This window comes from Aquarana catesbeiana, linkage group LG12 (genome assembly GCF_042186555.1).
Source record: "Aquarana catesbeiana isolate 2022-GZ linkage group LG12, ASM4218655v1, whole genome shotgun sequence".
Lineage (NCBI taxonomy): Eukaryota > Metazoa > Chordata > Amphibia > Anura > Ranidae > Aquarana > Aquarana catesbeiana.
This window is the reverse complement of record NC_133335.1, coordinates 76,156,832-76,183,117: the sequence shown is the minus strand read 5'-3', so window position 1 is coordinate 76,183,117 and position 26,286 is coordinate 76,156,832. Positions and strand designations below refer to the sequence as shown.

Genomic DNA, 26,286 nt, shown 5'->3' with positions numbered 1-26,286 from the left:
TAAAGTTGGAATGCTGATGATGTATTTTTGAAGGCCTTCTCCTTTGCTTTTATATGCATTTTGTTGGATTTAAGCCACCCAGGATTTTTTTAGCTCTTTTAAATTTATTTCCCTTTGGAATGCACTGGCTAATACCCTTATTTAATAGGCTCGTAAAGCATACCCATATTTCCTTCGTGTTCTTTGTTCCTAAGTTTTTATCCCATTTAGTACCTTCTAGCAAGGATCGTAGTTTAGGGAAGTTTGCTCTTTTGAAATTTAAGTGTCTATGTATTCCCCTTTTTATATTTCCTATTTGTGTGATTTATACTGAAACTAATTGACCTGTGATCGCTGTTTCCTAAATTGCACCGTATTTCCACATCCGTGATCAGGTCTGTATTTTTGGTAATCAGTAGGTCTAGTAACGCTTTGTTTCTAGTTGGTGCATTTATCATCTAAACCCATGAATTTGTCCTGCAAGACATTTAGGAAATGGAGAGCTTTAGATGAATGCACGGTTCCTTCCGCCCAGTCTATGTCTGTATAATTAAAATCCCCCATTATAATGACCCTTCCCATCCTTGCCGCTATTCCAAATTGTGATAGAAGGTTTGCCTCCGCCTCCGCCTCCTCCCTCTGATTAGGGGACCTATAGCATACTCCCAGTATTACTTTCCCCTTTGTTTCCTCTTTTGTAGCTCTACCCAGAAAGATTCCACCTGCTCCCTTGCTTCCTTAGTGATGTTATCTCTCACATTCACTTGTACATCATTTTTGATATACAGGCATACCCCTCCCCCTTTTTTACCCTCTCTATGCTTGCGATAAAGGGTATACCCTTGAATGGTTGCCAGCCAATCATGGGAGCTGTTGAACCAAGTCTCTGAAATTCCTACAAAATCTAAATTCTCCTTGTACAACAGTATCTCTTGTTCACCCATCTTGTCTGCCAGATTCCTGGCATTGGTGAACATGCCACGTAGTTTAGACCGGTCGCATACTATCTCCTTATTGGGTGTTCTGAGGTTGCAAATAGGACTTGTTACTGTACTTACCTCGGTTTAGGTGGTTTAGTCAACCTACCACTAATGCCCCCAATACTACCCTCTGGAATTTGTTCTGCGCTGACTAATGCCGCGTTCACATTGTCAGACTTTTCGACCGGACTTGTCTGACGGACGCCGACAGACCAAATCCAGCGAACAATCCGATCGTGTGTGGGCTTCACCGGACCTTCAGTGGACTTTTCCAGTCGCAAATCTGACGGACTTTAGATTTGGAACATGCTTCAAATCTTTACGTCGTAACTCTGCAGGACCCAGAAATCCACTTGTCTGTATGCTAGTCCTGCGAACAAAAACCGACGCTAGGGCAGCTATTGGCTACTGGCTATGAACTTCCTTATTTTAGTTTTGTGTACGTCATCACGTACGAATCCGTCGGACTTTGGTGTGATCGTGTGTAGGCAAGTCCGGTCGTTAGAAAGTCCGTGGAAAGTCCGCCAAAAGTCTGTCGGACGGGCTGTCGGACTTTTGTAGCTGAAAAGTCCGACCGTGTGTACGCGGCATAACTCTACATCTGGACCGTCCCCTAGTTTAAAAGCCCCTCTAACTTGTCGGCCATTATCACTCCCAGCACATCTGCACCTTCCCCATTTAGGTGCAGTCCGTCCTTGCTAAAGAGCTGGCAAATGACCATCGTTTTCATTCATCTTGAAATAGTGAAAAAACAGATCCATGCGATGCCTATCGGTAGGCAGACGAGGACAGATGTGCATCCATTTAGATCAGTGTTTATCTGTCCTACTTAGGTGTGCAAAACGGCTCGGCTCATCCCTACATACCAGCCTTGCTGCCTCCTCCATGTTTCTCATTCAGGCAAGTTTATATGCACAGTTGTGCAGCTTTCTTGGCATAGCATAGACACGGAAATGCCTTTCTCTCACTCTCATGTGACTATTTACTCATTGTGTTAAATAAAGAGAACACACAATAAAGAGAGAAGAAAGGATATCTAGTGATCAGCAGAGCAGAACTGACCGTATTTTTGTAAAACTGGGTATATATGTGTTCCTAGAGGAGGAAGAAATCAGCACAAACATGGCAACGCAGTGGGTATGGAGGCGGTACAAAGCCACTAATAATCTGATTCAAGATTAAACATTTTTTTTGAGTTTTAGCAATTGATTTTTTTTTTTTTTTTAATGCCCATGTCTATAGTTCCACATTATTATTATTATTATTATTATTATTATTATTACTTTATGACCAGAAACCCCTAGCAATCAATCACAAATCATATTGTACTGATACCTTTATATATGCTTTGATTTATCTGGATCATATTAAAGCAAAGGGGTCTCCAAAGCTTTCAGTATGAGGGCCACATTGTAACTTTTACAAACACTTTACACCGTGGCTTGAAAAAAAGAATCAGTTTTCTAAAGTAACTCCCCTTTTGTGGGAAAAAAACCTGCCATATTGTTATTTAATGTTTTATAAAAATTACGTTTCCTTATATCCGAGGTGTAATTTTCTGTAACATTCTGCGCAATATGGCAGCCTGGAGGCTATCTGTACACAGAACTTCCCCAGAAATGTCACTTGCTGCTTGTGTGATTGGCTCCCTGATTTTCTCAGAAGTCTGCACGAAGGTGCAAGTCAGATTTTAGGCATCCTCTATAAGAAAAATAAAATTTTAGGTAAAATACTCACTCAAGTGTTAAAAAAGTATGGCCAAAGCTTTTTGGTTATACTTCTATGGATCACAGGAGTGCAGTTTATTCTGCCCTCCCGAGACCCGTTTTTTTTAGCTGAAAGCTGGCTAATCCTGCTGTTGGCTGACATCACTCAACTGGCCCAGGCTGGGGAAAGGTCTCAACTATACAGTCGGGATTTACCCAGATGCCTGGACCAGCAGCTGGCTGAGCCTCTCCGCATGCTGCCGGGTTAGCTCAGCCATTGATTGACAGTCTTTAACCGATTCAGCCCCGGAAGACTTTCCCCTCTTCCTGACCAGGGCACTTTTTGCGATACGGCACTGCGTCGCTTTAACTGACAACTGCACGGTCGTGCGATTTTGCACCCAAACAAAATTGACGTCCTTTTTTTCCCCCAAAAATAGAGCTCTCTTTTGGTGGTATTTGATCACCTCTGCGTTTTTTTATTTTTTGCGCTATAAACAAAAAAAAGCGACAATTTTGAGAAAAACGCAATATTTTTTACTTTTTGCTATAATATCCCCCAAAAATATATTATAAATCATTTTTTTTTCCTCAGTTTAGGCCGATTATGTATTCTTCTACATATTTTTGGTAAAAAAAAATCGCAATAAGCGTATATTGATTGGTTTGCGCAAAAGTTATAGCTTCTACAAAATAGGGGATAGTTTTATGGCATTTTTATAAAATTTTTTTTTTTTACTAGTAAAAAAATGGCGATTTTTTTTTATCAGGACTGCAACATTATGGCGGACACATCGGACAATTTTGACACATTTTTGGGACCATTGGCATTTATACAGCGATCAGTGCTATAAAAACGCATTGATTACTGTAAAAATGTCACTGGCAGGGAAGGGGTTAACACTAGGGGGCAATCAAGGGGTTAAGTGTGTTCTAACTGAAGGGGGAGGGGACTGTGTAGGGGAGATGACAGATCGCTGTTCATACTCTGTATGAACAGACGATCTGTCTCTCAGAGAATTGGAAACAGTCTGTTTACACACACAGATCCCCGTTCTCCGTGTGTCAGCCGCGATTGCGGGAGCCTGGCGGTCATTGTGACTTCTGGGCACTCGCATCGGCTCCAAAGGCGATCAGCGGGCACACGCGCCCCTAGTGGCCACAGGGCGAAGCGACGTTGCATAACGTCACTTCGCCCAGCCGTGCCATTCTGCCGCAGTACAACTGTGACGGCTGGTTGGCAAGTGGTTAAAGTCTAAAGGCTAAAGATTTTTTTTTCACCTAATTCATTCCCTGCAATAAGGTAAAAAAACATTTCATGTTTTGCTCCAGCCCCCCTTTAAACTTACCCGATATTAATCCAGCACTGTGCCCGAGAGCAGAAGAGCTGCTCTCTTATCTCTCACTGACTCAGTCAGCAGCGGGAGCCATTGGCTCCTACTGCTGTTTATCACAGAATGTGAGCAGAGAGTGGGGGGGGCTGAGACTCACTGTCTGCGTGAAGCTGCTTCCTATGGTGGCAGACCGAGAAGAGGAGGAGCCAAGCACGCCAGCGGGAGAAGAGGAGGGACGGGGCTGCTCTGTGCAAAATCATTGCACGGTGCAGGTAAGTATAAACCTGTTATTTGAAAGAGAAATGCGCCTTCAGGGAAATTGTCATCTTGCCAGTACCAGGATAAAAACAATCAGATAAGCTATGTGGACACTGTTTGTTATCTTCACACATAACTTCTCTATTGATGGATACAAGTAGGACAAATGTGCCTGTAAGCTAAAGAAAAAAGCACTGCAGGGTAATTTCCCCATAAAGGGAAAGCCGTATTTTCAGTGGGTTATCTTGTTAGTATTTTACCGTTGCATAGTTACATAGTTAGATAGTTACATAGTTAGATAGTTACATAGTAGGTGAGGTTGAAAAAAGACACAAGTCCATCAAGTCCAACCGATGTGTGATTATATGTCAGTATTACGTTGTATAGCCCTGTATGTTGCGGTTGTTCAGGTGCTTATCTAATAGTTTTTTGAAACTATCGATGCTCCCCGCTGAGACCACCGCCTGTGGAAGGGAATTCCACATCCTTGCCGCTCTTACAGTAAAGAACCCTCTACGTAGTTTAACCACCTCAATACTGGGCACTTTCACCCCCTTCCTGCCCAGGCCATTTTTCAGCTTTCAGCGCTGTCGCACTTTGAATGACAATTGCGCGGACATGCTACACTGCACCCTAATGAAATTTTTATCCTTTTGTTCCCACAAATAGAGCTTTCTTTTGGTGGTATTTGATCACCTCTGCGGTTTTTATTTATTGTGCTATAAACAAAAGAAGAGGGACAAGTTTGAAAAAATACAATATTTTTTACTTTTTGCTATAATAAATATCCAATTTTTAATTTTTTTTAAACAAATTTTTTCCTCAGTTTAGGCCGATATGTATATTTCTACATATTTTTGGTAAAAAAAAAATCGCAATAAGCGTATATTTATTGGTTTGCGCAAAAGTTATAGCGTCTACAAAATAGGGGATAGATTTATAGCATTTTTTTTTTTTACTAGTAATGGCGGCGATCTGCGATTTTTTTTTTTTTTTTTTTTTTTTTTTTTTTTTTTTTTATTGTGACTGCAATATTGCGGCGCACATATTGGACATTTTTGACACATTTTTGGGACCATTCACATTTATACAGCAATCCGTGCTATAAAAATGCATTGATTACTGTGTAAATGTGACTGGCAGGGAAGGGGTTAACACTAAGGGGTGATCGCGAGGGCTTAATGTGTGTCCTCGGGGAGTGATTCTAACTGTGGGGGGAGGGGACTGACTGGGGGAGGTGACCGATTGGTGTCCCTATGTACAAGGGACACCATCGGTCTCTTCTCCTCTGACAGGACGTGGATCTGTGTGTTTACATACACAGATCCACGGTCCTGCTCTGTTACCCAGCAATCGCAGGTGCGCGGCGGACATCGCGGCCGCTGGGAACGTGCATCTGGTCCCGAGCGACGCGGCGGGCACGCGCGCGTCGGTGGCGTGCGTTCCCTAGTGGCTCGGGAGGGCGATCACGTCATATGACGTCCGCCCAGAACAACAGCTGCCTCGTCCCGCCGTCGTATGACAGTGGGCGGGCAGCTAGTGGTTAACCGCTTGCCGACCAGCCGCCGTCATTATTATACTGCGACTGGTCAGCACGATCCTGCGAGCCATCTCAGCTATAGGTCGGCTCGCGGGATCAGGATAGCAGGCACGCGCCTGCTGCACTGCGGGGGGGTGCCAATGGTCGCGATGACCGCCGGCCACGAGCGATCGCGGGCACGAGAGGCAGAACAGGGATGTGTGTAAACACAAATTTCTGTTCTGAGGAGTGACAGATCGTGAGTTCCTAATAGCTAGGAACCACGATCTGTCATTTCCTCTAGGCCAGTCCCCTCCCCCTACAGTTAGAAACACACACAGGGAACACAGTTAACTCCTTGATCGCCGCCTAGTGTTATCCCCTTCCCTGCTAGTGACATTTTTACAGTAATCTGCATTTTTATAGCACTGATCGCTGTATAAATGCCAATGGTCCCAAAAATGTGTCCGATGTGTCCGCCATAATGCCGCAGTCCCGATAAAAATCGCAGATCGCCGCCATTACTAGTAAAAAAAAAAAAATAATAAAAATGCTTTAAATCTATCCCCTATTTTGTAGACGCTATAACTTTTGCGCAAACCAATCAATCAACGCTTATTGCGATATTTTTTGTGAAAAAAAAAAAATGGAGAAGAATACATATCGGCCTAAACTGAGAAAAAATTTGCTTTTTAAAAAAAAAATTGGGATATTTATAGCAAAAAGTACAAAATATTGGTAAAAAGTAAAAAATATTGCGTTTTTTTTTCTTTAAAAAATGCTGCTCCTTTTTTTGTTTTATAGCGCAAAAAATAAATACCGCAGAGGCAATCAAATACCGCCAAAAGAAAGCTCTATTTGTGGGGAAAAAAGGACGTCAGTTTTGTTTGGGTACAACGTTGCACGACCGCGCAATTATCAGTTAAAGCGACGCAGTGCCGTATCGCAAAAAATGGTCCGGTCATTCAGCAGCCAAATCTTCTGGGGCTGAAGTGGTTAAGGTTAAACCTCTTTTTTTTCTAATTTTAATGAGTGGCCACGTGTCTTGTTAAACTCCCTTCTGCGAAAAAGTTTTAACGTTACAGTAGTGTTTTGACATGACTTTATTACCATTTTACAATCTTCCATATTTTTGTGATTACATTAAAGTAGAATATAAAAACATGTGCTTCAGCACATACACTATATTACCAAAAGTATCGGGACGCCTGCCTTTACACGGACATGAACTTTAATGGCTTCTTACTCTGTAGGGTTCAATATTGAGTTGGCCCACCCTTTGCAGCTATAACAGTTTCAACTCTTCTGGCTGTCCACAAGGTTTAGGAGTGTGTCTATGGGAATGTTTGACCATTCTTCCAGAAGCGCATTTGTGAGGTCAGGCACTAATGTTGGATGAAAAGGCCTGGCTCGCAGTCTCCGCTTTAATTCATCCCGAAGGTGTTCTATCGGGTTGAGGTCAGGACTTTGTGTAGGCTAGTCAAGTTCCTCCACCCCAAACTCACACATCCATGTCTTTATGGACTTTGCTTTGTGCATTGGCCCAAATCATTTGGTGGAGGGGAGATTATGGTGTGGGGTTGGGCTTGGCCCCTTCCAGTGAAGGGAACTCCTAAAGTGAAAGTACATGCAAAATCTAAAATCCCTGCATCCATAGACACCAGGCATCTAATACTAACCTTTCTATTCCTGTAAAGAAAAGATGAGTATACATACCTTTTTGGCCTGCGCCCTTGTGATGTCACTGACTGGAGCTATTTTCTTCCCCTTTTTTTTGGGACATTTTGTACTGTCGTTATTCACTTTTACACTTTTTTGGTGAATGGGCATGGGTACAATATAGATTCTGATAAGCCCTCTGCCTGCAGACCCCCACAACCGCAGCCCAGTGTTGTGAGGAAGAAGCCCTTGTCCCCATCAACATGAGGACATGGTGCTATGGGGTGGGCATGTTGTCTGTTATTGTTCAGGAGGGGGGGAGCTCCCCGCCCTCCCTTTCCTGACCTGCTGGGCTGCATGCTTGGATAACGTTCTGGTATAGATTTTGGGGGGAACCGAGTCTGTTTTATCTTTTTTTCATAATTTTTAATTGCCGGATAAGCTGATGTCTTATCCGTTAAGAACGCGACGGCCAGCTTCTCAGCCTGCTCCTTAGCAACCAGCTCAATGCGATAAATTACTGCATGAAAAAATGCGGTAACTACTGCATAATCGAAAAAATTACCGCCTTCGTTATTTACTGCACAATTAGTGAATTGACCGTTTGCACAATTGTTTCCACATGCGTTATTTTACCGCATTTTTTCAGCGTTCTTTAACTGTTAGTGAATTGACCCCATAATAATGTAAAATCTTCCTGCCAATATGCATTTTCCGTTCTTGACAATGCTGATCCAGAAGAATATATTGCGAGCTTGATCAATGTTCTCCTGATTTTCAGGTGTCATTTTATCTATAAATTATTTTTTTTTTTTTATGTCATAATGTAGAGTATAAGATTTCCTATCATTTGAGCCCAGTCCTGCCACACAGAGTTAATCCATCTCTGAGCAATCCTCTTTTATTGTTCAGTGAGATAAAACTTGACAAACAGAGAAAAACTTTGTCAAATCCTCCCCCTTGCTGTGAGTGACAGGTGATTTACATATCTCGTGCACTAGCCTAAGACACATGCATTATTTTTTCATTCCCACCCCCACTCTTTTCTTCAGCAGCTCTGCAAGGATTGGCTGTTCCACACCTCAGCATGATTTGGCATGCTGAAGTCATGTGGTTACTTTCCTGTCTTTTCACTGAATGTTAGAGATCATAGCAGAAGTTCAGTGTAAGAAATACACAGGAGAAAATGCATGTTGACAAGGGGAGTGTAGAGGTGGGCGGGGAGTCTACTGACATCACGACTCCACCCACCAAGCTCCAGACAACAGACCCACCCACAGAATATGCAGTTTTTCGGGTCTCATAACAGACAGAGGGGAGACATTTGACAGGTAAAGATACATGCAGGAGGCATGTATATCCTTATAGATAACCCCTATGGCAGTAGTTTAGAAAGGATGACATTAGGTTTACATCCACTGTAAGGGACTGTGTATATTTGGTTGGCCGTAGCTTGTAACACTTCCTTACTTGAAGATGCTGCTGGTGAAGAAACACTTTGTAGTAATCCAGAAGCAGCAAAAAAAAAATATTTCTTCAATGAGAACTCTGGAGGGAAAAGCTACTCGCACTTTCATTCTGGTCCTCATCATTTCATTCCATAAATTATTTTTAATGTCTTTAGGGCACCTCTGGCATGCCAGGATGGGTTTTGTAATTCTTGTAGCATTTGGAAAAGATATTTTCTTCTCTCAATATTTGCAAATTGCAGCTTTGCTCTCAGTAGAAATTGTGTTATGGAAAGGGTTTTAACCACTTCAGCCCCGGAAGATTTGGCTGCTCAATGACCAGGCCATTTTTTGCGATACAGCACTGCGTCCCCTTAACTGACAATTGCGTGGTCGTGCAACGTTTCACACAAACAAAATTGACGTCCTTTTTTTCCCACAAATAGAGCTTTCTTTTGGTGGTATTTGATCACCTCTGCGGTTTTTATTTTTTGCGCTATAAACAAGAGTGACAATTTTGAAAAAAACACAGTATCTTACTTTTTGCTATAATAAATATCCCATTTTTTCAAATTTTTTTTATTTTTTAAATAATTTTTTCATCAGTTTAGGCCGATATGTATTCTTCTACATATTTTTGGTAAAAAAAAATCACAATAAGTGTATATTGATCAGTTTGCGCAAAAGTTATAGCGTCTACAAAATAGGGGATAGCTTTATGGCATTTTTATTATTATTATTATTTTTACTAGTAATGGTGGTGATCAGCATTTTTTATCGGGACTGTGATATTGCGGCAGACAAATTGGACACATTTTTGAGACCATTGACAATTATACAGCAATCAGTGCTATAAAAATGCACTGATTACTGTATAAATGTCACTGTCAGTGAAGGAGTTAACTGTGTTTCCTAGGTGTGTTCTAACTGTAGGGGGGATGGGACTGACTAGGGGAGGAGAGAGATCGGTGTTCATACTTGGTATGAACATACGATCTCTCTCCTCTCCCCTGAGAGAACTAGGATTTGTGTGTTTACACACACAGATCCCGGTTCTCGCTGTCACGAGCGATCACGGGTGCCCGGCGGTCATCACACCCGCCGGGCACTCGCATTGGCTCTGGGAACACGCTGCAGGCACGCGCACCTCCTACAGCGTCTTAAAGGGCCAACGTACAGGGGAGCCAACCTGCCACAGTACAAGTGCAGCGGCTGGTCTGGAACTGGTTAAACTCTTGATGTTGGTCTCGCCCTTTTACTGAGAGGAAGAAAAAAAAAAACATTTATTAACCAGGCTACAGCTAAATTATGCTATGATGGTGGAGAACATTAAAGCAGTTGTATACCCGCTGTCTTTTTTTTTTTTTTTTTCTACACCTGCAAGGGAAAAGGCATAATGAGCTAGTATGCACCGCATACTAGCTCATTATGAGATACTTACCTTAGAGCGAGGCGCCGGCATCTCACCTGGTCCACGCCGAGGGAGCTGACATCTCCCCTCGGCGTGTCTTCCGGGTATCGCGGCTCCGGCGCTGTGAGTGGCCGGAACCGCGATGTCGTCACTCCCGCGCATGGGCGCGGGAGACTTCTGCCCTGCAAGCTCCGGAGTTTGCCGGGCTGTCAGCAGAGAATCCCCTGTGCGCATGCGCCGCTGCAGTCAGCGGCTCATTGCGAGGGGAATATCTCCTAAACCTTACAGGTTTAGGAGATATTTTTTTTACCTACAGGTAAGCCTTATTATAGGCTTACCTGTAGGTAAAAGTTAAAAATAAAGGTATACAACCGCTTTAATCGGAATTATTTAAAGATTATAAAGAAACGAAATTGACAGACAAATTTACCCTCTTACCTGTCAATTAAAGAGGAGCTCCAGGCTCCTGCAGAAAAAATTAAAAATCAACAGCTGCAAATACTGTACCTGCTGACTTTTAATATTAGGACACTTGCCTGTCCAGGAATCGAACGGTGTCTTTACCCGAGCCAGTTTTTCAGTCGGGTGCTGCCACCGCCATCTCCACTTGGGGAATCCGGCAGTGAAGCCTCTCTGCTTGCCAACAAGGGTTTCTCCACCAAGTACTAAGTCATGTTTTGCTTGGGGATCAAATACTTATTTTACTCCCTGAACTGCAACTTAATTTAAAACATTTGTATCATGTGTTTTCTGGATTTTTGGTTGATAATCTGTCTATATCATTTTAAATACACCTATGATGAAAATCCTAGACCCTTCATTTCTTTGTAAGTGGGCAAACTTACAAAATCTGCAGGGGATCAAATAATTTTCCCCACTGTATATGTATTTATATTTAGCATTGTATGTATATATGTGTTTTTGTTGGATTATATCTATAGTTATTTATAGCAGCTTTTTTGTTGTGCGTATTAGAGCACAGAATTCACTTAGTATTGTTTAGTGAACATGAACACACAGCATTCTTGGTACAAAAATGATCACTGATGACAGGTAAAATTAGGATTTCCATCAGAAAGATCATTTCTTTATCATCCACTGAGGGACACCACAATCACAGCTGAGTTATACTGTTTCCTGAAGAAGGTGGGGACACTGACAAAATAAAACAAAAAGATGCAAGACTGGTACTGGACTTTGCATTGTGTTGCTTTTCAGACCTGAGTATACTTTGTTAGCCAACCTCAGAGTGCTTTTTAGTTCCAGAGCCATGCCACAGCCCTAGGTGTTACTTATTGAGTCTTCAGATGTAAGGTAAGGTTGGGCTGAAGCACTGGGAACTACCTCACTGCTGCACCATAAGAAATTGTTGCAAATTCCCTGCCACTACTGGTTTGCTACGGTAAGGGTGAAGAGTGATGGATTGAGTGCTCACATCATTCATTGGGTAGGTTCTGGATGTGCTTCATGTTCTCTTTTCTGCCGTCCAGCCTTGAGGAAGCATCATTCCACCACTGCTCCTGCTCCAAATGTCAGAATAGATATACACCTTGAAGGGGACCCATCCATCCCTAGAGAAGGCCCTCATGCACTTGAGTGATTGGAAAAAGTATCTGGAACCTTGTGTTTCAGCTGTGATGGCTTTTCGCAAGCATTAAAACTTATCTCGCATGGGGCTGATGTCCATAGAAATGTGTAGGACACTCTGGCTATGTTCTTGGGAACTTGGGCATCTGACTGTTGCCCTTTGAGGGACTTTGTCTCTAGACCTGCTGTTGACATTGTCGTTGGCAATGCCATCGCTGGTCTGAGCATGCTTCTGCCTATATGCAGAAGGTCTATGGAAGGGTTGGAAGTACTCAACCCTACTTGCATCTTTTACCATAGGATTCCGAGCCTGTTTACAGCCAGAGGTCTTCCAAACCAACTAGTAACCCATCTGCATGAAAGCATGCCCCCAAGTGGGGGGCTATTTATTCATTCAGCTAGGTCCCTGGGCAGTGTACCTCTTCAGTGTTTGGGTGCCCAGGTCACCCTCTCTAGCTATCAGGCTTAACCCTTGAATCTGATCTCTTGTTCAGTTGTCCCCCATCACTCTCCTTATAGGGCCGTTCCAAGGGTGTATCGGCCCAGTGCTCTATGAGCTTGCTCTTGAGTTCACACCCCTCCTTTATAGGGTGTTTTCTGTCTTTGGGTACTTTGGGTTCCTTCATGGCAATTACTACTAATTGGTCATACCCCTCTCCTGAGGGATCTCCTGACTTACAAGATCAACAAAAATCTTCTCCAGCTGGTTCTTTAGCTGATAAGGTTCTGTGTATTCAGTATTCCGCAGAAGTACCCTCTCTAAGTAATGGACCATTATATTCACCCTAGTGCCTTCTCCTGGCATCCCCATTACAGAACACCCAAGAGACCCTCGCTTAAGGGTGTCTGTTTTCTGGGCTCTCACAGTCCAAGCTGCAAGCCTGACTTAGAGAAGACTTCTCCTGGGTCTACCTCTGGTACCTTCATCTGTTGCTGGTTTTGCAGCCTTCTGAGTAAGTGCTTTCTGCTTTATTCCTCATTCCTGGGACAAGGTGACTGGCTCCTAGAATCATGTCATACAGGTGTGCAGTTTTATCTGTCACTCCTTGGGTACACAGTAAATGTTGGTTGGATTCGTGCTTATCTTTCAAACTGTATTAAACCAAAAAGCACACATTTTATTATATTGCAGCTTACCAGTTGTGATGGCTGCAATAGTTAGCTTTTTTAGGTTTACTTTCCTTTTTTCACCTGGTAATCCTGCCAGTAAGTCTTTTTTTTTTGTTTTTTTTTTGTTTTTTTTAAACAGCTCTTTTGCAGTTGTAGCAGTTAGAGGGATGAGACAAACCATTTACCACTAACAGGGGTGCTTACAATGATCAGCTTTTATTCATTTATTTCATTTATAATAAAACCTTTGTCCCAAAAGGTAAAAAAAACTGTTGCTGTAGCTGCTATTGCCTAGTGTAAAATCTAAATCTGCTAGCACGTCTTAACACTCTCCTTCCCCCAGATTAACAATGCTGCTGTCCAAACGTGCCCCTGTGCTCCTTCATTTAAAATGGAGGCACTGTAATACAGGAGGTATTACTGGCCAAATCACCAGGTGAAAACCGAGAAAAAAGCCGAAGAAAAGAACTGATGCTGCCACCAAATCTAACAATTGGCAAACTGCAATATATTACATTTTTGGTTTTGGGTTTAATACCACTTTCAGATAGACTGTTTAGTGCACCAGTTGGGTTTTGAGGTACCATCGATCCTGCCAATTCCCTCTTTTGCAAGGTTCCACCTGCTTGCTGTAGTTTCCTTGAGGATGACTTTGGTGAAGTTCGCCTAGGGATCCTTCCTGTCTTATCCATAGGGATCCTTTATGTCTTATTCCTGTGCTAATCCATTGTAATGTTCATCATGTTTTGGTAGTGTGTCTTTTCCATCTGTTATTTGGGAGATTGCTAGATTGCTGTCTAGTTCTTACTGGCAGAGCCATAGCTCCTTTTAGTCGGGAGTTTCCCCTTTGTGGTGGTTTTATTTTTTTATTTTTTTTGTCGTACTTTTAGAAAATCTGGTCGATCCTCAGTCCATATGATAGTGCTCTGAATGTTATTGCTCATACCAGTGGCTGTTGCCTACCCCCCAGTTGAAATGCTTTTGGGCATCCCGACTGTAATAGAATTCCTCTTTCTCTCAATAGATGATCAAGAGAGAATTTTTGTGCTTGCCATATAATCTTTTTCTTGTTAACCGTTGAGTAGCACAGGTCCCAGTCCTGAGTGTTTTCTTTCTTTCCTGTGCATTGGTTTCTCACAAAGCCAAGGTATGCTCGGTGGAGGATGGTTTATACAGAAGCTGTCCGCCCCTCCCCCTGCAAAAAAAATTAAGTCAGCAGCTACAAATACGGAATAATCCCTCGGTCTTCTGGGACCTGTGATTTGTCCCAGAAGGCTGTGGGGGGGAGGAGGAGAGGCCAAACTTACGCTCAGATCTCCAAAGCGATCAGACCGGAATGGGAAGTGGCAGTGGGTACCTGTCAAAATCTCCGCTGCCACATTGGGCACTTTTTTTTGGGGGGGGGGATGCAAACAAGTGGAACTTCCCCTTTTGGGTAAAGTTCCGCTTTAAGTAAGAGACATTGACAGTGAAGCTTTGAAGCTTCACTGCCACTTTCCTACTGCACATGCGCAAAACTGCACTGTGCTTTGTAAATGGTCCTACAGTCTTCTGGGACCTGTGATTAGTCCCTGAAGGAAGCGAGGGAAGGAGGGCAGACCAGACTTTCTTTTGGATCGCTGCGGCGATCTGATCGGAAGTGGGAGTGGGTAGCTGTCCAAAACCAGGTACCCGCCTCCCCTCCAAAAAAGTGGCAATTATTTAAGAGGAGGGGGGGGGGGTGATGCAAACCAGCAGAACTTCATCTTTACGTTGAAGTTCTGCTTTAAATCTTTTTCTGTTTGCCAGTGTCCCAGCCTTCTGTAGGTGGAAGTATAACACAGAAAAATCCAGGTGCCACGCTGAGACCAGATGAATGTTAAATAGTGGTGGGCACCACAGTTACTGCTGCTCCAGCAACTCATGGGGACAATGGGAGAATTGCTAACCAGTTACCAGAAGAGGAGCACTAACGGAATTGGGTGAAAACTAGACCTAGAACTTGGACATGCTGAGATAAACAGTACAGAGTTTATTGTAAAACACTTTCGGACTTACAGTACCAATGGAGGTTGCATAAGATGTGGCTCTGGGCAGTTAGTTAAATAAGTGGCAGCTGATAGATCACAATAATCTCTGAAGCCAACAATAAAACAAAGATAGTTCTCAACCATGGAGTTCAATGATGGAGCCTGGGTGACTCCAGGCATGATGGAACAAGCCAAATGTATTGGCTTGTTCCATCATTTTCCATCATCGCTAGTATCACAAGTGGGAGAGTTTGGGGACAACCTTTTATAAGCCAAAAAAAATGAGACCTCACAGAAAGCCATTAGTCCGGTGCCCCGCATGCAAGCTAGGGGGACTGCGCCCCTTATTTATGGACCTGCCGTCACTGAACCTGACTGTGATAAAAATTCCTGTGTTCCTCAATATACTACCAGATTTTATGGTCATTGAAAAAAGTCTTGTTTTCCTCCAGAAGAGCTGAGTGTTTAACATACTGTACATACATTAACCTTATTAGTTTGTTGCTTCTCCTGCACTGTTCAGCCAGAGGCTTGGGGTAGGGAGTTGACCTATGTTGCTTACATGCAGCAGAGAAAAGTCAGATTACAATGCTGGCTATGTGGTAGAACTGTGTAATTTTCACAACCAGGAGCGATGGAAATGCAGGTAACATAGCTACTATATTCCGTAATACTGTATATGTTTTTTAAATTCTGTTTTCAGCTATTTACCTTGAGTTCTTGTTTAGTAAAAATTATTGCATTTAAATTTTTGTTGCTTTTTCTCCTTGTGTGGTGTGTTTTTTTTTTTTTTTTTTTTTTAATTATTAGGCTTTTGAAGAAACTCACTTAGCCTCTCTTGATCCAGTTGCTCAGTTCAGCGCTTGGTTCCAGGAAGTCTTAGAATGCCCAGCCATTGATGAACCAAATGCCATGTGTCTGGCTACCGCAACAAGGTACTAATTCCATTTCTCTGGTTCTTCTAACTGCATAGCTCCCTACTATACCTTTCACTTTGTCCTTTGCTTTTATGCACCTTTTCTTTACCTTCCTGCACCTCACCTTTCCCCATGTTTTCCTGTGTAGGGACGGGAAACCCTCTGCCCGTATGGTTCTCCTGAAAGGGTTTGGCTCGGATGGGTTCCGATTCTACACTAACCGGGAGAGCAGAAAAGGGAAAGAGCTGGTGAGGGTTCTGTCTTATAGGTATCGGCTGTTTACAATTCTTAACTACTTCAGTACTGGACACATTCACCTCCTTCCTGCCCAGGTCAATTAGCAGCTTTCAGTGCTTTGTATAACCGTCGCACGGTCATGCAACGTTGTACCTAATATTACATTTTTATAATTATTTTTTTTTCACACAAATAGGGTTTTGTTTTGGTGGTATTTAATCGCCACTGGATTTTTGATGAAAATTTTGGAAAAATGTTGTTTTTTTTGTGGTTCTGTTATAACATTTTACAAATAAAGAATCTGTAGACAGTCCATGATATTTAGTAAGTGGCATGGCAAGTTTTTTTTTTTTAAGCCATTTTTTTGGGAAAAAAGTTTTTTCTCCTTCCTTCTTTTTTTTACATACTGTCACCAATGCAGTACAGCGTCATATAACTGGTGTTGCAGTGATCAGGGACACTGACTGGTCATATTATGTATACGTTTTTGTTTTAACACACTGTGAACAAAGCAATTACAGTGTTACCATAGCATTTGTTATTTCTTTACTCTGCAGCCTGTAAGGCATTGCACTTGCAATATGTGGGTGCAATGCTTGTATCCTGCAGACCCTTCGTACACTGTCTGCCCGTACCTCTAATATGGGCAGACAGTTACTGAATGGCAGGAGGAATCGGTGGACTACGAGAGCGCTCACCAGCGCCCTCGCAGTTCAGTGAGACCTACAAGCCGTCAGCCACAAAGGCCAACAGTGCTTGTAGGTTATTCATTCAAAGAACTTTGTGAATTAATGATACGGCACTGTTTTTAAATTCTGACAGCAGGTAAAAAGATCCCTGTCGGAGGGAGGGGGATTGGGGGGGAGAGGAGGCAGGAGGTGGAACATGTTACATGTTCCACCCTAAAGTGGGTCTAAAAGGTCAAAGTTTTTTACCTTCATGTATGGTCATGAAGGTAAAAAACCTTCTCTGTGCAACTGCCCCCTCTAATACTTACCTGAGCCCCATCGTGATCCAGCAATGTGCAAAAGAGCCTCGGCTCTCTGGGGACTCTCACTCCTCATTGGCAGTGAGCCAAAGAGAAGAGAGAGGGGGCGGGGCAGAGCCACAGCTCTGTGTGTGAATGAACACTCAGAGCAGTGGATCGGGAGCCTGCCTAATTGGATGCAACCCCCCCCCCCGTGGAAAGCTGCTTGCTGTGGGGGCACTCGACAGGAGGGAGGTGCCAGGAGCTCTGGCATGTGCCCTTAGTAGAGGAGAATCAAGGCTGCTCTGTGCAAAACTACTGCACGAGCAGGTGAATACGATATGATATGTTTGTTTTTCTAAAACAAGCCTTTAATATCACTTTAAATACGGGTGTGACGCCAACATGTTCCAAAGGTGAATTTACCCTTTAAAGTGATTGTAGTCTCTGTGTTTTTTTTAAAAAAAACATGTTATACTTACCACCTCTGTGCAGTTGGTTTTGCACAGAGCAGCCTGGATCCTCCTTTTCTGGGATCCCTCTTTGCTGCTCCTGGCCCCTCCCTCCTAGCAGGTGCCCCCACAGTCAGGAGCTTCCTATGGGGGCACCTGAGCCAAGTCACAGCTCCCTGTGTCCATTCAGACACAGAGCCCCGGCCCCGCCCCTTCTATTCCCTGATTGGCTGACTGACTTTGCCGCGGGAGCCAATGACGCCACTGCTGTGTCTCAGTCAATCAGGAGGACTGTCCCGGACGGCTTAGACACTCATTGACTTCGCTGGAGAGAGAAGGGGCTCAGGTAAGTAATTGGGGGGGCTGCTGCACACAGAAGGTTTTTTATCTTAATGCATAGAATTCATTAGGATAAAAAAACCTTCTGCCTTTACAACTCCTTTAAGGTAGGAGATGCTGTTGCATCTCATTGTGGGACAACTGCTCTATACTAGAAAATCTCCTGCAAGTGTACAAAACTTTAGGTTATGTTATTATCGTGCCTAATTTTTTCTTTGAAAGCTAATGTAAAATCTACACACCTAGAGATCCTATTACCAACTTGAAAGTTGCAGGTGTAAGCTACAGAAAAATCAATTATTTTAAATGCGTACTTTTTAAAATAAAAGTAGACTACTCTATGTAGAATGATTTTCATATCATAGCCCCCTCCTTCCTTGCATGTCGCAGCCTATCCTTTTCTGGGCCTGTCTAAACACACTGTGTGCTAGACTAGATCCTCCGCTCCTTCTTTACCGCCCTGCATAGCCTTTTATGTAGCTGCCAGTGAGGATGGAAGGGGAATACTATTGTGTCACTTGAGTGACAGCTCTGCATGTCAGCACATCTGCTATATGCACCCACGAATGCATGCACGATAATGTGAATGATCTCTATGGGACTGAAAAAAAAACATAACAAAGTAGTGTGTACCTTCCTCATACTTCTTCTCTTCACAGCTTATAGTACACGTTAAAGTTGAACTGCAGCCAAATTGCATTGTTTTGGATAGAACAGGCAAGAGTCAGGATCTCTGTTAGGTTTTCAGTTCTGTCTCTGTCCCTGTTGGGGAAGGTTCTCCCACCTTCTTTTCAAAAGTAATCAGACGCAATTGAATCACACTTTTTAGAGTGGGCAGGGTTGGATGCCCTGTCAGGCTTTTATCATGGTCTGTGTCTTCACTTGAGAGACTCCCCTAACTTCCTGTTGCAGTATTTCTAACCCTTCCAACTGTGTCAAAACCTTTTAGAATCAAATATTTTGCTGATGTTACACTTAAAGAAAGTGTGTATTTTTAGGATACCTGACAATCTTAATTTGTTTCTATAGGAGGCCAATCCAGCTGCTTCTCTTCTGTTTTTCTGGGAGCCTTTCAATCGTCAGGTAAGAAATCCACATGTGGGTGAAACCTTACACTATCCAAGCCCTCACCAGCAATCCAGCTACCAAGTGACACAAGTTAAGCTGGCCATAGACGGATCAAAATTCAGCCGGGTCTAGAAGGATCTGGGTGTTCTGGTAGATCATAGACTTAAAGTGGTTCTAAAGGCTACAGGTTTTTTACCTTTATGCATTCTATGCAGGAAGGTAAAAAACCACCTGTGTGTAATCCTTAACTGAGCTCCCTCCAATCCAGTGATGTTCACGATAGCCTTGCCTGTCCAAGTACTCTCCCTCCTCATTGGCTGAGACTGCAATCGCAGCCAGTGAGCCAATGAGGAGAGAGTGGGGCCAAGCCGCGGCTATGTGTGTCTTATGGACGCATAGAGCAGCAGCTCAGGAGTGAGCACTCATCGGTGCCCCCAGGGCAAGCAGCTTTCTCTGGGGGCACTGCTGAACTGGGAGGAGCCGGGATCGCCTGCGGGGGACCCAAAAAAAAAAGAGGATCGGAGCTCCTCTTTGTAAAACCACTGCACAGAACAGGTAAGTGTAACATGTTTTTTTATAAAAAAAAAAAAAAAAAAACAAGCTTTAATACCAATTTAGGCCACATGCACACTGCTGCTATTAAACTCACGTTTTTGTGAGTTTAGGCGTTTAACTGCCCTTAACCTCTTCAATACAGGGAAATTTCTCCCCTTCCTGCCCAGGCCAATTTTCATCTTTCAGCACTGTCACACTTTGAATGACAATTGCGCGGTCATTCTACACTGTACCCAAACTAAATTTGTATCATTTTCTTCTCACAAATATAGCTTTCTTTTGGTGGTATTTGATCACCACTGGGGTTTTTATTTTTTGTGCTACAAATAAACTGCTTTTTGGTCTTTTTTATCAGCAGAGGAGTTTATGGGCTGTTTTATGAACGCCCTGAGGCCTGGTTCACACCTATGCAGGTTGCAGTTTGCATATTGCAGGTGCAGTTTGCATTTTTCAATACACCTTTTTGATCCATTGAAGTCTATGGAACCAAAAACCAGAAAAAAGTCCCTGGCCCTTTCCATAAAATGCACAGATGTGAATTACATCCATAGGAAACCATGTTATATGGACTGTAGTGTGTTTCTGCAAAACTGAAATGTACTAAAAAACATATAGATGTGAACCAGGCCTGAAATCGCATTCAGGAGCAGTTCTTCTGACCACAAAAAAAACGCTTAATGCTGTAAAAAGTGTTTAGCGTTTTTACATTCTTGGTGTAATTTTACAAAAACGCATGCCTAAATAATGGTATGCAATGCCAAGCTGTAGTTACTAAAGCTAGCAAAATAGTTTCTTGTATTGAGAGGTATGGACTTCAGAGAGAGAGAGATATCATTTTTCCCCTGTACAAATCATTAGTAAGACCTCATCTGGAATATGCAGTTCAGTTTTGGGCACCAGTTCTTAAAAAGGATATCAGGGAATTGGAGAAAGTGCAGAGAAGGGCAACCAAACTGATAAGAGGCATGGAGGAGCTCAGCTATGAGGAAAGATTAGAGGAACTGAATGTTTTCTCTCTTGAGAACAGGAGATTAAAGGGGTTGTAAACCCTCGTTTATTTTTTAATAAAAATCACAAACATACCTATACTTACCTACTCTGTGCAATCTCTGTGTAAATAAATAATTTAAAAAACCACCAATGAATGAAAGCGCATCAATATACAAAACAAATGTGCCACAAATGAATCAAGTTAATCAAATAAAAGTCCACCACGTAACTAAGAGTGTCTCCGCAATAATCAAGAATAAAGTCTAATGTTCAATAACCGTGTTCTACCAACAAAGAAAGTGAAAGTTGAAGACTGTGCAACGAAACTGTCTTCAGTACCCCTAAAGGGCACTCCTCTGTCTTGCTAATTCTCACTGGCACTATATTATGCTGAACCTAGGCGATGTGTTCATTGTTATGACTCTTTCTGTACCACATTACATATTCTCAACTGTGAACTGTCAGTTTTATTCTGTAATTTGTTTGTTTTGTTTTTTTTTCTTTTGTACTGTTCAAACTTTTATAAAAGAAATTGGTAACGAAAACTGTCTTCAGTAAACCACTGTGCGCCAGCCACCCGATATCCACACTGTTGCTTACCAGAAAGTTAGACCTCATTACCTAGGAGGTCTAATAGCGCATTAACTTGCTCATGTCCAGTTAGGTCACACATGCCAAAAAAAAAAAGAGGAAGAAGAATTGCCTATAGTGTAGTAACATATACTATCTTTTTATTAAAACCAGGCAACCACTCACATATTAAAAGCAATGTAAAGCATTTCACAAAGCCTTCAACAATCACGCTGGTGGGCATGCTAATGTCACTGCAGTAGCTCCGCCCTATGCTTTTCGTCTGAAAGGACGTCTTCACGGGGACTCATGGAGGGTTTTTTTTTTTTGCCTTTCTCTGGATCAACTAGGACAGGCATGTCCAAAGTGCGGCCCGCGCTCCAGTTTTGAATGGCCCATCTTGTTATCTGGACATGTATATCTTTTGTGGCCCCCAACGATCTCACAGCGCCGGGGCCACAAAAGATATACATGCTGGCTGCCTTGGAGGGGACAGGGAGGAGGCGGGACGAGTGCTGTGCACACAGGGGAATTTCCTGTTTACACGGCAGCCTCTGTAATAGGAAGTCCCGTCTTCGGCGCTGCCATTGGACGACTGTTTTGTCCATCAAAGGAGGCAGGACTTTCTATTAAAGAGGCCGCCAAGAAAACAGGAGTTTTTCCTGTATCTAATCTTTTGGCGCTCGTCCCGCCCCCCTCCCTCTCCCCTCCGAGGCTGCAGATGGATGGGCATCAGTCAGGCTGCACTGATTGCAATGGTGAGTCTGCATTCCTGACCACACTGGGCGCTGCTTTCCTGACCACACTGGGTGCTGCTTTCCTGACCACACTGGGCGCTGCTTTCCTGACCACACTGGGCGCTGCGTTCCTGACCACACTGGGCGCTGCGTTCCTGACCACGGTGGGCGCTGCGTTCCTGACCACGGTGGGCGCTGCGTTCCTGACCACGGTGGGCGCTGCATTCCATGAAAGGGGCGGCTGACCCTTATTTTGCTTCATAGTTCTTTATTTATTCTCAAACCTCAAACTTCCCTCTTAAAGTGAAGATGCGTGTTATATGCCAATAAATACATTATATCTAAATAACATGCCCGAGCTCATCTCTTTACTCACACACAGCCACAAAGGCAGGAGAATTCTTGTTGGGCAGTGTATTAGTGCTCGAACGAACACTCGGTCAGATTTTCCGATGGGAAATGTTCGGTGGGAGCTTGTTGTCGGAAATTCCGACCGTGTGTAGGCTCCATCGGACATTTTCCGTCAGAATTTCCGACAAACAAAATTTGAGATCTGGATCTCAAATTTTCCGACAAAATCTGTTGCCAGAAATCCCGATCGTGTGTACACAATTCCGACGCACAAAGTGCCACGCATGCTCTGAATCAAGCAGAAGCGACGCATTGAACTTCATTTTTCTGGGCTTGTCGTACGTGTTGTACGTCACCGCGTTCTTGACGTTCAGAATTTCCGACAAGATTTGTGTGACTGTGTGTATGCAAGACAAGCTTGAGCCAACATCCGTCGGATTTTGTTGTCGGAATGTGTGTACGCGGCATTAGACAGAATTTTAATGGTTCAAAGAATGTCAGGCAAAATGGTCGGCCCTCGTGCATGTTCACTTCAACAAATCTGGCCCTCTTTGAAAAAAGTTTGGACATCCCTGAACTAGGAGTAAAGGATTGTGTATATGGAGGTTTTCTGTTTATTTATTCTGTTAATTTTTATCCTATTGATTGTACTAGATGGACTTTATCAGAATAAAATGTCCAGGGGGGTGGGCAATTCCTCCATCCACCTGGCTTGTGTGAATAAAGAAATTTGTTGGCTTATATCCTTTTTCCAGCATACTGGCTTAACAAAAAAAAAAGACTCGTCTATGGCGATCTTTAGGAGTAGAAGAGTTTATTGTTCTGTTTTTACCTTTTGCTTTAGGAAATCCTTGTATATCTTTAAAACTGCATTCCAATATAGCTGACAATGGATACCTTGTAAATTCTAGCTTTGCATTTCAAACTGATTACCCTGTAGCTACAAGGAATCGCGTGGCTGTGACATATTTCTGTTTCTCCATCAATTCTGCATTATTTTATTTTTTTTTATGGAGATTGAGACACCAATGCAACATAAGAAGCTGCAATAAGAATAAGGTATTTTTGGACCTTATTTGTTTACCAATTTAGAAGGATTTAAAGTGGAACTTTAGTCAGAAAATGAAGTCCTGCTAGATCACTTCAGGCTGGCCCCTTTTGCAGGTATTGCTATGTAAAACATTACAAATAGATGCCTATACTGTTTAACTACTTAGTACTGGGCACTTTTCCCCTTTCCTGTCCAGGACCATATTAAAAACTACATTTTTAAAATTTTCTTCCCACAAATAGAGCTTTCTTTTGGTGGTATTTGATCAGCACTGGGTTTTTTATTTTTTGCTAAACAAACTAAAGAAGACCGAAATTTGGGGGAAATTTTTCTTCGTTTCTGTTATAAAATTTTGTTTTCTCCTTCACTGACAAGCACTGATGAGGCTGCACTAATGGGCCCTGATGAGGTGGCACTGATAGAGGCACTAATATTTAGAATTGATGGGCACTGATATGCAGCACTGATGGGCACCAATAGGCTACACTGATAGGCTACACTGATAGGCTACACTGATAGGCTGCACTGATAGGCTGCACTGATAGGCTGCACTGATAGGCTGCACTGATAGGCTGCACTGATAGGCTGCACTGATAGGCTGCACTGATAGGCTGCACTGATAGGCTGCACTGATAGGTATCACTGATAGGTATCACTAATAGGCGGCACTGATGGGGCAGTGATTGCAACTTTGGCGATTTGGGTGTGCACTGACTTGTAGCTGATGGGGACTGATTTGCAGCTGTGGCGGGCACCTCTGATGGGGGCTGCGCTGATATACAATGTGTTGATTTATCAGCACACACTCCCCCCACCCCCCCTGAAAAGGAAAACCACTTGTCGGCTCTCCCTGTCAACACGGATAGAGGAAGAGGTCGAAAAACCAGAACTTCCTGGTTGCACGATGTGATCACCTGTGATTGGTCAGAGCTGATCACGTGGTAAAGGGCCTCCCTCAGAGGCTTCATACCACGATTGGAGATGCGGTGTGTCAGAGTGACACACCACACCACCGATCGCTGGGCTGTGCACCCCTACAGGCGCGCGCTGGCTTGTTATCCTAAAAGACATCATATGACATCCAGTCAGGATAACTGAACCACCGCCCGGTTGTCATTCTGCTATAGGCCGGGCGGGAAGTGGTTAATATCCAGTAATACACTCTCACCCTGCTCTACATATGCTCAGTTGCTCTCCATTTTTAGACTGTCGCGTTTGTAGAGGCTGATCTGCTGACAGCCTTAAAGCGGAATTAAGCCCTCCTATCCTTTACAGCCAAGGAAGCTGCTTCTGTTTGTTCTGCAATTGCCATGGTGCTGCACAATGTGCTCAGATATGACACCAGTTATTTGATGGTTTTGACAGTTTGGTTGAGGAATGTGACAGATGGCAACCCAGGCATTCCAGGAATGTAACTGTTTTTTGAAACCGTCATATCAATGGGTTTTGTTCCATTTTATGATTTACTGCTGGGGCTCTGGGCTTCAGCAAAATGGCAGTCTCCAGCAAGAAGAAACGGGAACAACGCTGGAGGCAATTTAAAGCAGACACTAATTTTGGTGGTATTCTTATTTATGTGGAATGTATGTTCCTTGCTAAAGAACATTATTTTTTATCAAGTTGTTAGGGGTAAAGTTCCTCTTTAATAATTCTTTGATGCGTAGGTCAGTACAGTTGATCTGATCAGTAAGTCTGTTATTTTTCAACTTCCTCCTCCAAGTTCTGCTTTAATTTATTATTATTCTCTACTAGCATTTTATTTTTATTTATGGCTTGGCTTTTAAGTTCCACACTAATGCCCCGTACACACGATAGGATTTTCCGACGGAAAATGTGTGATAGGACCTTGTTGTCGGAAATTCCGACCGTGTGTGGGCTCCATCACACATTTTCCATAGGAATTTCCGACACACAAAGTTTGAGAGCTTGCTATAAAATTTTCTGACAACAAAATCCGTTGTTGGAAATTCCGATTGTGTGTAGACAATTCCGACGCACAAAGTGCCACGCATGCTCAGAATAAATTAAGAGATGAAACCTATTGGCTATTGCCCCGTTTATAGTCCCAACGTACGTGTTTTACGTCACCACTTTCAGAATGATCGGATTTTCTGACAACTTTGTGTGACCGTGTGTATGCAAGACAAGTTTGAGCCAACATCCGTCGGAAAAAATCCATGGATTTTGTTGTCAGATTGTCTGATCAATGTCCGACCATGTGTACAGGGCATAAGACACCATTCACAAACCTTGTCTTGATATAGATGATTCCTTCTGGAATAACACTCCACTATCACAACAATAGGTTGGCTAGGTGATTATATAGCCAGGTTGGAGGAGTTGGGGGGTGACTAGGTTGGAATGGCTTTGTTTTCCACCTGTAGAGATTGGGCGTACGTGTGTGGGAGAGAGTGTGTGTGTGTTTGGAATGTTGTGTGAATTGCTTGTATCTCCACTGTCTATTGCACTATGACCTACAGTAGCTGTGCCCTATGAGGTCCACATATATCAACCTGTTATACATATTGTATACATTTTTTCCTCCGTTGAGGACATGGGAATTAATACCTAGTCATTACTAGATAGCCCCGTTTTTTTTTTTTTTTTTCTTTCTGTAAACGTGATGTATTCACTGGATGTACCTGTTTATATGTGACTGTAATTATTTTCTACAAAATCAATAAATATGTTAAAAAAAAAGACTCCATTCACATTTGTGCGAATCCAAAATCGCACCAAAAGTTGCATCAATGTAGTGCAGGTACCTTTTCAAAGTCGCACCGAAAAAAGAATGGGCTGTGACTTGTTATGCGACTTTGATGTCCAAAGTCTCATGACAAGGCGCACAAGTGTGAATGGAGCAATGTTCTGCCACATGTGGAAAAAGTGTCAGAAACTGCACTAAGACAAATAAAATAAATGAAATATAAGAGGAGTTATATCCAAAAAGTGTAACCCTCAGAAGCTGCGATTCTCATGTAAACATTATTACAAGAAAGAAAATCTGGAAAAATAGAATCGCGCTAGTCTTAAGTTATTAACCAAAAATTAA

The 26,286-nt window shown here is 42.9% G+C and overlaps 1 protein-coding gene across 1 annotated transcript in view; it reads left to right on the top strand.

The window, feature by feature from the left end:
* The window catches only part of PNPO (pyridoxamine 5'-phosphate oxidase), an 88,810-nt gene that overhangs the window by 33,932 nt on the left and 28,592 nt on the right, over positions 1-26,286 (top strand). The window contains exons 2-4 of the mRNA XM_073608075.1: positions 15,811-15,935; positions 16,066-16,165; positions 18,942-18,995. Coding sequence (XP_073464176.1) covers positions 15,811-15,935; positions 16,066-16,165; positions 18,942-18,995 — 279 coding nt within the window. The remainder of the gene's footprint in view (positions 1-15,810; positions 15,936-16,065; positions 16,166-18,941; positions 18,996-26,286) is intronic.